This window comes from Mugil cephalus, chromosome 12, assembly GCF_022458985.1.
Source record: "Mugil cephalus isolate CIBA_MC_2020 chromosome 12, CIBA_Mcephalus_1.1, whole genome shotgun sequence".
NCBI lineage: Eukaryota > Metazoa > Chordata > Actinopteri > Mugiliformes > Mugilidae > Mugil > Mugil cephalus.
The window spans coordinates 16,056,539-16,071,423 of NC_061781.1; the positions used below are offsets into that span (position 1 = coordinate 16,056,539).

The 14,885-nt window shown below is 45.0% G+C and overlaps 2 protein-coding genes across 2 annotated transcripts; one reads left to right on the plus strand and one right to left on the minus strand.

Moving 5' to 3' along the window:
* Window positions 1–2,515: 2,515 nt before the first annotated feature.
* On the minus strand, window positions 2,516–6,531 carry LOC125017379 (ankyrin repeat and SOCS box protein 9-like). The gene is made up of 7 exons (XM_047600424.1): window positions 6,265–6,531; window positions 6,034–6,113; window positions 5,833–5,940; window positions 5,324–5,474; window positions 4,983–5,117; window positions 3,548–3,739; window positions 2,516–3,431 (listed from the first exon to the last, which is right to left on the minus strand). The coding sequence occupies exons 1-7, from the start codon at window positions 6,344–6,346 to the stop codon at window positions 3,307–3,309; spliced, it is 873 nt and encodes a 290-aa protein (XP_047456380.1). The 5' UTR covers window positions 6,347–6,531; the 3' UTR covers window positions 2,516–3,306.
* On the plus strand, window positions 5,338–14,859 carry gpr143 (G protein-coupled receptor 143). Its single transcript, XM_047600423.1, has 10 exons — window positions 5,338–5,483; window positions 9,471–9,824; window positions 10,686–10,795; window positions 11,201–11,295; window positions 11,590–11,682; window positions 11,822–11,931; window positions 12,031–12,139; window positions 12,904–13,021; window positions 13,119–13,374; window positions 14,531–14,859. Exons 2-10 carry the CDS (start codon window positions 9,569–9,571, stop codon window positions 14,632–14,634), a joined length of 1,251 nt encoding a protein of 416 aa, XP_047456379.1. The 5' UTR covers window positions 5,338–5,483; window positions 9,471–9,568; the 3' UTR covers window positions 14,635–14,859.
* The last annotated feature ends 26 nt before the right edge of the window (window positions 14,860–14,885 follow it).

Below are 14,885 nucleotides of genomic sequence, written 5' to 3' on the forward strand. Positions count from 1 at the left end.
ATCTCCGCCGTTTTTTATAATTACCCCGACTCTAAACTAAACCAAATGCGGAAGCAATTACTGGCGAGGACACGGCGCGACCCACTTGTAGTTTAGTGGGAAGCGCTGATATCTATAACAAGATCCAGGGCGGGAGCCGCAGCACGAGGAGCCATCACAGTTTGCTTATTAGATGTGTGCACGGAAGGGTTTTCCTGGAATTAGCGTTCGCGATTTGTACACAGTAGGTGGTAGCTGCTCGCACTTGAGGCACGATTAGAAGGATTTATGCATTAATGACCAAGCTAATCCTGCTTTGTTGATAAACACAAGGCCTTTTTGGGTGCTACAACATTCCTTTAAGGCAGGGGTCTAAAACATTTTTCAGGCCAAGGACCCCCAAACTGATGGAGAGATTAAATAGGCACCCCTTACCTACTGTATGTCTTCTACTAACTAAATTAATATAGTGCTATTTATAAATTTACATTATTATTATCATTTTGCATTCAATATTAAGCTATTCCAATAACACACATTATTATTTTAATCGAAGCCTCATGTTTAAAGTGAATTATTTTCTTTATCTGTCAGTTTTATATATGTAAAATTATTTTCTTTGCAGTTTTAACTTTAAACATAACGAAATACCAACATACTAAAATATGTTGGGTATTTTTTAATGTGTATTCAGAGAAATTTAAATTTATGGGGCAAAATTGAAAAAAAAAAAATAGATAAAAAATGTCGAATCAACCAAAGATTTTGCGACCCCCTGTGCAGTACTTCCGCGGACCCCATAGGGGTCGCGGAGCCCCTGTTGAAGACCTATGCTTTAAGGCTAAAGTCGCTCAACTTCTGCTGGATATGCTTCATATTGGGCCTTCTTCTGGTAAGACCCCTCCATTAATAGCAGTTTGCGGAAGGAAAGTTTTTTTTGTTTTTGTTTTTTTTAACTGTGCACTCGATGTAAAACTTGTTTTTCACTCACATCCTCACAGAGAAATACATTTTGCACTATTTTGGTAGTGGCAATGCACTAAAACACGAAAAAGAAAAAAAAAAGGACGGGGGTTAATGGAGTGCGTGTCTCCGGGGAATGAAAGTAAAAGCTTTGGCATCGCACATACGTGGGTTCATTTTAAGTGCATCTTAGTGCCGCACACTTCCTAACTGAACGCAGGAAATTGCTCAGAGAGGGTGCACGTCGCAAAACGACATCGCCATCCGAAAATGCCACGATGACTGAAGTGGAAAAGTATCTAAGTGGTCACGTGAATCCCAGACAGACTTGTCTCACCCGATCGTCTAGATGTCGCCAATTACAGGCGGTGGATACTGTACGTCTTTCTTGGCAGCTGCAGAAGTCAGAAGCCCCCTCCTCGGTATTGATTTAACATTAAACAGCAGTTAAATCGAAGCCCGGTTCAGTGTCTGCCTGGCCCCAGGCGCTCATGCAGTGTTTTGAGGGGACGATGATTTAGTTCGGGTGGCATATTGGGACAAAGGGATCAATGGAAAGTTAATGAGTGCTGAATTTAACAAGAAGGCTGGGAGAGGCTGAGGGGAACTGTTGCTTTTACTGGAGAGGAGGCTGGTATCCACAGGTTAACCAGCCTTTGCCATCGTCTCTCGAGATTGAAACCGAGGCTCAGAGTACACCGATCAGCCACAACATTAAAACCACTGATAGCAGGTGAAGAAAAAAATAACCCTATCTTGTGACAATTCAGTGTTCTGCTGGCAAACTTTTGCATCTGGCATTTGTGTGGATGTTACTTAGACATGTGCCACCCCCCTGAGACCAGACGGGGCACCCCCACCCCATAGCAATGACACACACACAAAAACGATGTTGGAACATCTTAAAAAAAAAAAAACAAACATGAAAAACAGAACAAAGTGTTGATCTAGCTTCAAAATTAAAATATAAGTATCTGTGTGATGCACTGGAACAAGCCTGATCCACGGAGGCCCCTCCCCTCAACCCGTAGGACCCAAAGGCCCCAACCAACAACATTCTCTGATGAGTCACAACTGTATCGGAGGTGAAAGGGAGAATTGCACAATATTAGGAAGGTGGTCATAATGTTATACCCCATCAGTGTATATATAACCAGTGTTCATATTCCAGTTATAGTCTAACATCCCCACTGATTGGCTGTATGTGCACATGAACACAGGGTTTAAAGGTCCTTAAAGAGTTTGTCTCAGATATGGAGGGTGGATGATGATGACGATGATGAGCTTAGGACTTGCTCACTCACTATTTACGAAAGTGTGGGAATAAAACTATTGAGAGAATCAGGAAGAACCGACGGGTCTGCTTTGAATTTCATGCGTCGGCTCGAGACTACGGATAAACAAATGATTTCAGTGAAGTCGGCCGGGAAATCGTAAACACTGGATTTGTGCAACGAAGAGAAGCTGCGGCCTAAATAAAACATTCACTGTTTGGTCCCTTCATCCGAATTCACAAACATTGCAGATTGTTGCAACACCTTGGTACCAGTGCCCTCTCTCCTCCTCGTGTTCCTGTGAGTGAAAGGGCACCAAGACAACATTAGAAAGTCCAGATCCTTCACTTTAAGATCTGCAAAGCCCCCAGGGAGGAACTGAACCAGAATCCTTTGAAAGTGTAACTGGGTTAAAATATGTTCAAATATTGTTAATTTTTAATATCATCATGTTGTGTTTTTGTTTTTTTGCTTCCTGTCTGGTTGCTGTTTCTTTTAATAAAGAGTGAGTTTTACAAACAGGGTCATTCGCACATCAGATATTTTTGTGTCTTAAACAGCCACACATTACACACCAGACAGAACTAATTGTGTGTATTTAATAAGGATAATGATATTTCACAAAATTACAAACAGCTGAAACAAAAAGTGATAAAAACAAAAACCAGAAGGGAAAAACAAAAAGGTTTTCTTAACAGATAAAACTCTTACACTTTGTCCGGAAAAAGAAATGACAGTGATTGAAACTGTAACAGCCATTAACAATCAAACGATTCAAGACACTGTAGTTCAGTTGTACGACTTAAACATGATAATTGCTCACAGTAAATAACGTCTGAGTGAAAAAATGCCACAAATACGAGCTGCTTATCACAGCGAAATAATATTCAGTAGTGTCAATGCATAAACATAATAATATTCTTCTATCACTCTCACTTAAAATAGGTGTATCTGTCTGCAGGCCTGTAGTAAACGGGAGTCACAGTTAATTATTTTCCTAGGTTATACAAGTCTGCCCCCTGTTGACCGAAAGCTATAATGCCCAGGATCTGAGGTTGTAACGTTGCATTAATAAATCTCCCCTCGGCTCTTATTTGTAGAGAAGATACTGTATCAGGTCTGAGGGGAGGAGGAGGTCACGAATCCCCCCCAGCCTCTGCTTGCCCACACTTCTCCTGATCCGCAAGCGGCACAGCTGCATTAGAGGAGACACTCCTATGGGGAGAAGCGGAGGAGCCAGTGTTTTGATCATTAGCGCGTGGCACCGGTCCAATGCAAAGGCCTTGACAGATCCCCACAGTGAGGTCACTTGCTTAGCTTAGTTTGAGTACCTCCCGCTTGTCTCAGCAGACTTTCGGCCGGGCTGCCGGGACGCGCGAGGTCCAGTGGCTGTTTGCCCTCCGAGTTCTTGAGGAAGCGGTCGGCCCCGTGGTCGAGCAGGAGGGACACCAGCTCGGGGCTGGACAGGCGAGCGGCGATGTGCAGGGGAGGGTCGCCCGACTCGCTCCTGTTCACGCAAGCACCTGAGGCAGAGGAGAGGCTGGTTGGTGACCAGGAGGACGAGCGTGTCTGACAGTTCAGTTAAAGCCTTTATTCTGAAGGAGATCGTTTAAAAAAATAAAACACTTAGACAGACTTTAATGACCCACAAGGGAAATTGCCAGGCAGGTGGATGGAGAGTTCTGTAGCGTTCACTACGGGAGCGCAGCTGAATCGGTCTGATGGAGAATGAACTCCTGGGATGGATTGTCCCTAATGAAGAGCAGTTTATCCAGTCCTCCTGTCCCTCACTGAGACAAATGTCTCCAACTCCCTACTAATCACATGTCCAGCCTTTCGAATCGAATTGTTGATTCTTCTAATGTCTTTTTTGCTGGATTTTCCATCACGTAAAGTGTCTGAAATTTAAGTCTAACTATACGTCAGGACAAGAACATTAGAGATGTCTTTTTTTATGAGTGAAATTGGGCTATGTAACCATCAAACCGCGCCATCAGGAAGTTGCCCCTATCAGTCCCAGATCCATTCTTCACCGTGAGAACCTCATCCCGTCAACATGCAGCGAGAGGCACAAGGAACTGCAGTATCCTCGTTCACAAGAGAAAAAAAAAGGGAGCCCCGAGACTGACTCTGCACCTCCCGAAAGACACCAAAGCAGCCCCAAAATAATGTTGTTGGTTCTTCAAGAGATGCTTGAAACATCCTACTTGCAAGGTACCGTGAAAAACCACGCGCAGATGCACCTGTGAGGATCAGTCGGATGAAATGCCGGCTCGATTGAGTTCAGCTTATTTTACTTAGTATGAAAGAGATTCAAATTTTTGTTTAAATGAACTCGGCTAAAACGCCTGCGCCGTATTTTTCCTGCAGTTTTACGCCGTTCAAGCTCACAAGGGACAACACTAGAAGAGAAAGTTGCAGAACCAGAGGTGAGAGCCTATTTTATTCTGTGCAAAGTCCACTACCTGTATTACCCACAGTGCTGTGCTGTGCTTGTGGCATGCTAGTACAGCCTAATGTAGGCCTGAGCTGTTTAACTAAAACAGCTGATGGATAAAATTTGCGACGGGCCCCTTTAAGAACATTTTGCCGATGACTCATTTGTTTACTATTACTGTTATGTCTAAATGTGGTGTCACAAAAAACATCGTTGTCCTGACTTTTCAGTCGCAGTTATTTAATCCGTCTGATGTTTATCACTCTGCATAACTTACATAATTTAGTCTAAACCTTCAGTCTAAAAGGTCAAACAGGAAGCTTCCTCACCAAGCTGAAGCAGTTTTCTCACAGTGCTCAGATGCTGGTTGGCGCAGGCAACGTGGAGAGGGGATCCCAATCCGTCGATATGCTGATCCACATCCGCGCCGTGCTCAACTAGAGGTTCGATGCACTCAGGGTGACCTAAGGAGAGGCGCGATAATCATCAATAAGGAGGACTGATGAGAAGGATTTACTATCTGGCATCCCAGGCAACTGCTTTTGGCTTAATTTACAAATTGAAACTAAACGTTCAACATTTCCCCCGAGGTCTTCGCGAGCTCTCCAGCGGCCGACTGAGCTCGGCCATCACAGAAAACGCGTGCGCGCTGTGGAGTGTGACCTCTGACCTTTGGCTGCAGCCTTGTGGATTGGAGAGCTGTTCAGGCTGGTCCCCAGGGAAGTCGCTCCATGTCGAAGAAGCAGAGATACACAAGTCACGTCGCCTCGGGCGCAAGCTTCTGTCAAGGCAGTCTGCCCGTCCACAGTCGAACTGTTCACCTGACATGAGTAAGTGTATCTTCTGACACGGTCCAGTAGTAAATCTCACATGCGATTCAGTTAAGAGTTAAAATAAAAAGTAAAAGTAATCAACACTAAATTTGTTTTTACAACAAGTTCAGCGTTGATCCGCCATGAAACCATTCACAAGGTGGACTTTGTACCTGAAGATCTCTGTGCGTTAATGAGTTATTGCGCATGCACTTGCCAGCATGTGTTAATTTCTTACTAAAATGCAACATCAGCAAGTTACTAATAACCGATGTGGTTGTTGTGGGCAGGAACTGAGGATTTCGAGAGGAGCTTGATTTCAGATTACACTGGCTTTTAAGTTAAAGTCACTCAAAGTCTCACTCACATTGGCCCCATTTTCGATGAGGAGTTTGGCACAAGCCGCTTGGCCTTGCGTGCACGCTCCATGGAGGGGGGACACCTTGTCCAGCGTGCTCAGATTTACACATGCACCCTGTGAACACAGAGCCAAGTAACATGCATGCACGTTAGGATTTTGGAAAATCAAATCTCTTTACTTATTAAAATGCTATCCATTCGACTTTACCTGAGCGATGAGCCTCTGCAGGGTGAGGACCCGTCCGTTAAAGGCTGCATCATGAATCGGGGACCAGTCGGATTCAGCATCTTCGTGCACACGCAAACAACAGTCACTTGACTTGCCGACTGTCGTGTTTTCACATGATCTAAACACGCAGTCACACAATGAGGCGCTCAGTTCAAAGCACCAAATAAACTGCAGCTGCAGTGTGAGCCTGCGCTGCCCGACGCTACTCACCGCTCATCAAAGGGTTTGAGAAAAAAACAGGCCCACTCTGTCTTGCAGTGGCGCGTGCAGCCTCTTTGTGTCCGGCAGACATAGCGTTCACGGTGTCGTCCAAAAGGCCGTCAGCTGCTTGTTTCTCCCCATATGTTGTGCCACAGCAGAGGCTGAAACGGGTCCAAGCAGCAGGTCTGAAATAGGTTAGGTGTCCTCATCTGTTTTCAGTTTTCAGATGTTGGTGCTGTGATGTCACTTCCTCTCAGACAAAGCGTTTGCCGTGCAGGAAGTAGGCTGGTTGAGTGCAGCAGTTGGGTTCTCAACCAATGGAGGTGCGGGAGGGGTGGGGAGGGGGGAGGCAGAGAGAGGGGCCTGTTGAGCAGGTTTGTGTTTTTGTGTGTAATCTGACACTGTGCATCCACGCCCATGCCCTCCAGCAGGAGGGATGGGCGGTGTTGTGCGGGGGGAAGGTATTTGAATTGAATAAAGGGAAGTGAATCCGTGGTCATGTGTAAAGTTGTGGCCCGCTGTGAATGCATCATGTGGCATAAAACCTTTGTGGTCCATAAACGCTTCCTACGTCATTTCCCGAAATGTAAATTATATTAAGATCATGTTCCTGACGCTAGAAGTTTGGAAACAAAACTTGTGGCCAATGCCAGAATTTAATGTAAGTCGTACTGTTCAGTACTGCTCCACAACTCACTGCAGTAGCAGACGACCTTAACAACATGTCATACATTTTCATTGCAATTTCTCCAGAGTTGGTAATCACATTGTGCTGAACTAAGCACACTGAAATATCACAGATCCTTAAGATTAATGTTTTCTGAATTCCATATAGTCAAAACTGACCTTAAGTAATCGTGTGGGTTGCTGGTACTAAGCAGATAATCCACCTATTTTGCAGAACATGCAGAATATGGACTGGTGGCCTAACGGGGGATCCCATCCTTTGATAGGGCAGTTATGGCTTTAATTTAAATCAATACACTAAGGCAACAAAAGCAAGGACAAACGCCCCTTTAAAGGAAGAAACCCTGAGTGTAACCCGGGGACTATGTGCTTAGGAATCAGTGAGGTGGGAAAAAATTAAAGGGTTGGCACAGAGCACCAGCAGAATCTACTCTGTGAAACCAGTAGAGGGCAGTGACGGAGAGCAGATGTTTAAAAAACGAGTCAATAGTCAAACTGTGTTCCTCAGGGACTTGTTAATCTCAGGCAGCAGGCTACAGGCTCGCCGTACAATTGACTTTGTGCCTTGTCAGGGAAGGTGCATATGGATTAGAATGCCATTGTACAAACCGCATGAATGCCCTCTCTGTAGTACTGAATAATGAAGGCCCTTGATGCTTTGTTTCCCAAATAAATCTGCTTCAAATGTCTACCAGCTCTCTCAGATCTCGGGCCAAGCGAGCAGATCCAGCGGCTGCCATGACCTCTCCCGTATCTTGGGCTTAGTGAACGTCTGCTGCGTACATGCAAGGCTCGGCTAAGCCGCGCAAGCAAAGTGCAGCGAATGGCGTTATTATTATTTATTTATTTTTATCACAGAATGAAATGAGTCTAATTACCGTGCAAGACATTTTAACTCTGTCTCACAGTGCAGATCAGACAGTTTAATTATAACCCTAATGAAAAGTGAACGGTGGAATTGTTTGCCATGCCTGTACAAACTTGTACAAACCGGTTCTGCACTTTTCAAAGGCTGTTGTTGCATATCTTCTTTACATCTTTACATTGCTACTTTGTTCTGCTTGGTCTGATGACATCTATGTTCATCGGTTAACGATGCATTAATAATTCAAGCCCAGAAGTCTGGTTTAAATGTTTATCAGTCACTGGGTTCAGTAAATGATGCCCGAGTCTGTTACTCTGTTATAAATACAACGGACGAGACAGGCAACGCGTGCTTCCTCTACCTGCTGTAATGATTATACAAATGAAAATATGTCAAAAATAGCCAGCTTTTCTCTGCAGGACAGTGCGAGTGGATGCCTGGTTGCAAGTGAAGCTTCTGCATGCCGTATGGATCCAGTGCAGTGTTAACACGACCTGGCACAGACGATGCAAAAACAATGAACTGAAGACAAAAGCAACAAAAACATTTAGCCACATGAAAAAAGGCCCACTTAAAAACAAAGAAATCTGTTTCGCGTCTGTGGTTTGTAATATAACTAAGAATATTACTTTTTCGAATGGGGATCTGCAGCCAATCTGAGGTCAATCCACACGCACTTCAAATCCACCACTGACAAAACAGTCCTTTTACCTTGCACTCTACAGGAGGGATTCAGAGCACTGTGCTGCTGACCCTGTCCACCGCAGTTTAACGCCTGTCTTCTGTACCAGTGCTCCCCAAAACTGAACGTGTGCCAAACACCGACTACAGTAACCGCACTGAAGATGGACGCATCGTGCAACTCCACCTCCGAGAAACCAAACCCATTCCTTTAGTGTCGGTGCATCACAGATTCCAAGCAGAGCGCGCTGAGGCTAATATGACGGGTGGATGAACCTTGTGCATTTAGTAGCAATGGAAGCCCTCCTGTGGCTTAAAACCCTGAGATTAAATGGGTTGTCTGTGAGGCCTTTTCTCCTGGGCGATTATGTCTGGATCCATGTAATATTTGAAACATATTGTGTAGGTGTCCCTGCAGTTGGGACTCATCAGAGAATGGACACGGGCCTTCTGAGGGTGTCTCGTGGATGTTAGTAGTGAGGTTATTGGGGTTCTTTGGGACCTGTGGGTCGAGGGAGGGAAGGCCTCTGTGGGTCAAGGCTTGTTCCACTGCATCCCTACTGTTTGGGATCCAGTCACAAGACGGTCGATGTTATTTACTTCTCCTGTCAGTGGTCATAATGTTGTGACCCATCAGCGCAATCTGATTTATTTTGTATTTAAATGTTTTTTTATATGTGTTTGCTGTGTGTCTGTTTCTATTTGTTTTAATTATCATGATTTGTGGCTTTTCAGTCAGAATCAATTAAAATTCATATAGACTAGTTAGTATATCAAAGCCCTCTCTAACTGGCCTAAATAAAATATACTTGCTAAACTCTCCCAACAACAGCCCTTTGTCGGCTTCTTGCATTGTGTGCCACAAGTTAAGCTACAACTGCAGGGATTAAATAGAAGCACATGATGATTCAGCCCCGTGATTTCTCAGAGAGTTGGGTCATTTCCTCTCTTTTTCTTTTCTCCTTCTCCTTTCTCCTGACAGGGTAGTCCAATTCTCTCTTTCTCCCTTTTCATTCTCTCTCTTTATCTGTCTCTTTCTCTCCCTCCCGGCCCCTCTCCGTCCTCCCGAGGACGTCCGCGATGGCTTCCCCACGGCTGGAGACCTTCTGCTGCCCGAACCGAGACGCGGCCACGGCGTTTGTGGTGACCTTCCAGCCCGTCCTGTTCAGCGCCCTGAGCGTGGGGAGCGCGGGGCTGAGCGTCATCTTCGCCATCATCCAGATCCTGCCAAAACGCAAGGGATACAGGAGGCTGGGGCAGTATCCTCTGCCGAGGCCCGCGTCCTCCTCTCGGATACTGTTCATCGTCAGTATCTGTGACATACTGGGATGTGCAGGTAAAGAACAAACCGCTGGTGTTGACCTACTTTTTTAACTTCTCGGCGTGGTGTTGCCTTCTGGATGCAATTACGCACCGGAATATTTTATTTTAACCCCTTTGTTGCACTGTGCAGCCTTAAAAAAAACGTGTACAACTTGCGGATAAACGCAAACAAAGCAAAGGCTTTGTCCGTACAAATTGTTCCAGCGTGGTTCAAACTGCGTTTCGCTCAAAACAAAATAATAAATCACGAAGCTCTCATGCGAGCAATAAAATGACTCACAACTGAAAAATCTTTAGCTGTCCCAGCTTGACGTGAACGCACCGTCGTTCCCTAATGAAGCAGTTAACACGCGTTATTGCAGAACGCGCGTGTAGATTATTGTCAGGATGGCGGGAGCCGTGGGAACCAATCTGACATTTGAGTTTGTTCATTCATCACGACGCTCCTTCAACCGGCTGGAGGAGGCGGCGGACGGGGCCGCGCGTTTGCGCGCACTGCTTAACGCCCGGTGAGTTCCGTTCACCTCGGACTAACAGCTCCAAACGGCGGAACAGCGTGCAGTCCGCATGGCATAAAGATTCTGGGAGAGCTTCCATATTTCCACTCCGCAGAGGAGCTGGAGATTTTCCTGGAGGAAATGGAAACTCCCTTATAAAACACACCTGCTGGAAGTTCATATTTCCATGATGTAAAGCTATTGTTAAAAGGACTCAATGGGTGCCTCTAATTACTCAAAGCACCTAATAATAAAAGCTGTGGAAAAAGGTGCTCTTTAAATTGAATCCAGGCTGACTGCACATCTCCTGTTTGTGTTTGTTCCTCATCTAGTTGCATCTAAAGGAACTGTTGAGTTTGCTGTTATTTGTCTTCCAGGTATCATCCTAAGATCATCTTTGTGGCTGGGCCTGCCCAACCTCATAGAAGGCATCTCGGTGGCCAACAACACCGACGTGTGGCCAGAGGTCTACTGCGTCGGCAGTGCTGTATGTACAGTTTGATTTTCAACATTAGGGCCTCCCTGCGATGGTTTCGTTTCACCTTTTTTTTTGTGTGAGCTGCGGCTAATCGTGCCGAAGCCCATCACAACCAGGCCTTGTGCTCCACAGATGACGAGAAAGTGACCGGGGGAAGAAAAAGAACAAACTCTCTGCTTGTGTTTTCTTTCAAATCACGCATGTCCCCCACAACAAACTCATTTCGCGAACAGAGCCGGTGATTCGGTTTAATTCGGGCTCAGCATGCGTGTTCACGGCCGTGTCTCTTGGAGCCTTTGCAGCGCAGGCGGGAGATTAGCCCCCAACAAACAAGGCACAATTACTCCCAACTACCAGCTTTATATCCACCGGGCTGGGTTTAATACGTTTAATCTCTTTTCTTTTGTGTCACAGATGTGGATCCAGCTGTTCTTCAGCGCTTCTTTTTGGTGGTCCTTCTGCTACGCCGTGGACGTCTACCTCGTGGTGAAAACATCTGCGGGAATCAGGTCCATATAACATCATCTTCTGCTCGCAACTCCACATTTCCTCCTCCAGCAGAAAGAAAAATGGAGCACAGAGCTTTATGGCGAGCCCCTCGCTTTGGTTTCAGTGTTTACTGAAGGTGCACCAAAGCGGTTCACTGATAAAAGGGGGAATTTAATTTAAGCTGCTTGCGTTTCCCCTTCACGCTCGGTGCAGTGGGTTTGTTTCTCTGCCCAAAAAGACAAATCATCTCAAGAAGCAGAGCTGCAGCGTGTGTGGTGAGCCCAGTCTCATGACTTGTTTCTTCCCCCCCTCAGCACCATTATCCTCTACCACATGATTACATGGGGTCTAGCCGTGCTGCTGTGTGTGGAAGGAGTGGCCATGCTATACTACCCGTCCATCTCCGAGTAAGACGCTTTATTGTTTCAAAGATAAAACAGATTTCAGCAACAGAAGCTTGTCATTAGATACTGTTTTACTTAAATTCACTAAATAAAAAGTAATTTCACTGCTACAACGCTCTGATTTGAAATGTTTCTCCTGCAGTTGTGAGCAGGGCCTCCAGCACGCCATCCCCCACTACGTCACCACGTACGCCCCCATGCTGCTCGTCCTCCTGGCCAACCCCGTCTTCTTCAACCGGACCATATCTGCAGGTCAGCTATGTCGCTCTCACACCTCCCTGATAAAAAAAAATAATAATAAAATGCTTCCTGGAAGAAATCACCAACAACTGTCTCATCTTTCCAACGCAGTGACATCTTTACTGAAAGGGCGACAGGGGATCTACACGGAAAACGAGAGGCGGCTGGCCAACGACATAAAGATGCGCTTCTTTAAAATGATGCTGGTGTTCTTTATATGGTATGTTGGTGTCTTTTTAACACACACGCGGATTCAAAGGAATAAGTTCACGTTTTGGGAAGTAGGTGTTGAGTTATTGGAGTTTGGGCGATATTAAAGGGAAGCTTAAACAACTAAATTCAGCTATACATCACAAAATTCACAAAGCAATTGAGCACCTTTGTTTACAAATCTTTTAAAAAAAAATCATAAAGCTATCCTTTTTTATTTTTAATTAGCATGTTTCCCTAAATGTTGCACTATTCCTCTCCTATCCATTTGAGATATTCTGATTCTGTTTTTGTGCCAAACTTTATTATAAAGTTTGTGCAACTTATGTTACATTACTATTACACAATAAATAAGGTATATATACAGATGGGGCACAACATTAAAACCACTGACAGGAGAAGTAAATAACATTGACCATCTTGTGGCAACGATTTGCTGGGGAACTGTTGGACCTGGCATTCATGTCAATGTTACTTAGAGATGTAGCACCCACCTAGACAAGACCAGTTACCCCCAACTCCCAGCAGGATGCAGCCTGACAAAAACTGTTTAGGAACAACTCCAAAAAAAACAAACAAAAAAAAAACAAGAAGAACAACACAAGGTGTTGACCTGACCTCCTGACGGATTAGATCCCAAACTGATCCAGTATCTGTGGGATGCGCTGGAACAAAAGATACACAACAGAATGAGATGAAAAAAATAAAGAAATACATACAACCCTGCTTCAGTTTCAACTGAATTGAATTCCCGTTTTTGCTGCGATGTTTCAGCTGGGTCCCCAACATCATCAACGAGAGCCTCCTCTTCTACCTGGAGATGCAGACGGACATCAACGACGGCAGCTTAAGGAACGTCAGGAACGCAGCTCTCATCACGTGGTTCATCATGGTGGGTCCCAAATAAAAACAAATAAATAAATAAAATCATCAGTCATCAGTCCGTGGCACCTCTCTGAACGGTCCCTCCGTGTCGCTTCCTCTTCCAGGGCATCCTGAACCCCATGCAGCCTTTCCTGAACACCCTGGCCTTTCACGGCTGGACGGGCTTCGACGTCGACCTCAGCCTGCAGCGGAGGAGGGAGCTGGCCTGGGACTCGGTTTCCACCTCGGTGCCCAACGCGGCCGGCCATAACCCCATCGTGGGCGCCACCCTGCTCTACCAGAGCCACGTCCAGGAGGGTCAGAAAAACGGGATGGGAAACGGACAGAACCACTCGGACGCCATCAGCGTCCTCTCAGAAGGTAACTGGACTTACACCGGTAGTAACAGCTCGCCAGTTTATCAGGGCTGGTGACGCTGACTCACTACTCACCGGCATCGTATGCATGCATGGACTGCCTCCTCTTAATGTTTCCACTCGAGACGACGGTTTTAAACCGTAAACCGTCGAGACACGATTGTATCAGGAAATTTGCTGAAGTGGCAACAATATAGAGGCAAGGACAGAGATTTTATTTTTATTCCAGTGTCAAAGTGGACGTAACGCTTCCTCAAGTGCTACGTCTTTTTTTGATCTGTGCTGGAGAGCAGAGTCACAGACTTCCTTTAAATGATAATTAAAAACATTGCTGCTACCATTCTGACTCCGTTCCCAGTCGACGAGACAGCTCGTACACTGTGTAATTTCATTCCGAGAGCAAAGCGGGAGCCTTTTCCTTTTAAAGTGCCGCTGTCACACAGATCTTTATTCACAGATAATGAGACGCTGAGCAGAGGAAACCTGTTAAATATTCCAAGGAACCACACACATCTCACCCGAACCCAGCCTAATACAATCATGCTCTGAAATTCTCATCCTTCAGATTGAGAAGTTTCAGAATCCCCTCTCGCAGCGTCCTTCTAGTGAGGTTTTGTTTGCAGATCCGTTGTATCAGACTGCATCAGTTTTAGCTAGACGATGCCCGTCACAAGGACATATAAATGGTATTTATATCTGTCATTCGTTGATTTTTATGAAGCCTTTTGTTGTTTTGTGCATAATGTCAATCATGTACCAAGTGCAATTCACTGTTTTGTATCGTCGGTGTCTCGCACCTCGACCAGTCTTTAGAAATAAAATGAATCTTTTAAAGGATTTATGTCTTTCCATTCTTTTATAGTGTTCAGTGCTTTTTCTTTTCGGTCAGGTTTGGGAAATGTAGGCATAAAACAATATATATATATATCAATATACACTACCAGTCAAAAGTTTGTACACACCTTTTCATTGAATTGAATGAAAACTGGTAGAGTATATGTATGCGTTATAAACTCTTCTAGTTCATAACACATCCGTGTTTTACATACATCTACATATATATATATATAAAAAATATGGATGTTATAAATTAGAAGTCTCTCTTAAGCCGTTTGATGAGGTGGCATGTGCAGTAATCTCCCCTTATTTTGTCTTGCTAGGTTCAGAGTCTAGTACAGTTGAAATCCACATTTCCAGCGAGCTACGAGACTATGAGGATGTAGACGCTGACGGAGAATCCTTGGAGAACTCCGTGAGGCACTAGCCGGGCTCGTCTACGAAGCGCCTCCCTCCGCTTTGCCGCAGGACTTCGTCCTTTTAGTCACATTTTTTTTTTAGATCGTCTTGTCCTTTAGATTGTCCTGTGGAGATATTATAACCGGTCATGAGTTTTCACTAGCTGGTGTGACGGAAGCGATGAGTGTGATTCCTAATTCCAAGCTCTTTTTTTTTTTTAATTCTCTGAGCATTGTTACTCTATGGTACATTACAGACCCCTTCACTGTACAGAGAGGC

Coding starts and splice junctions, on each gene's coding strand:
- gpr143 (XM_047600423.1), top strand. CDS start 9,569: ATGGCTTCCCCACGGCTGGAGACCTTCTGCTGCCCGAACCGAGACGCG. Junction 10,796..11,200: donor TCTACTGCGTCGGCAGTGCT/GTATGTACAGTT, acceptor TTTGTGTCACAG/ATGTGGATCCAGCTGTTCTT. Junction 12,140..12,903: donor ATGCTGGTGTTCTTTATATG/GTATGTTGGTGT, acceptor GCGATGTTTCAG/CTGGGTCCCCAACATCATCA.
- LOC125017379 (XM_047600424.1), bottom strand. CDS start 6,346: ATGTCTGCCGGACACAAAGAGGCTGCACGCGCCACTGCAAGACAGAGT. Junction 5,118..5,323: donor CCACAAGGCTGCAGCCAAAG/GTCAGAGGTCAC, acceptor GCCTCTCCTTAG/GTCACCCTGAGTGCATCGAA. Junction 3,432..3,547: donor TCTGCTGAGACAAGCGGGAG/GTACTCAAACTA, acceptor TTCTCCCCATAG/GAGTGTCTCCTCTAATGCAG.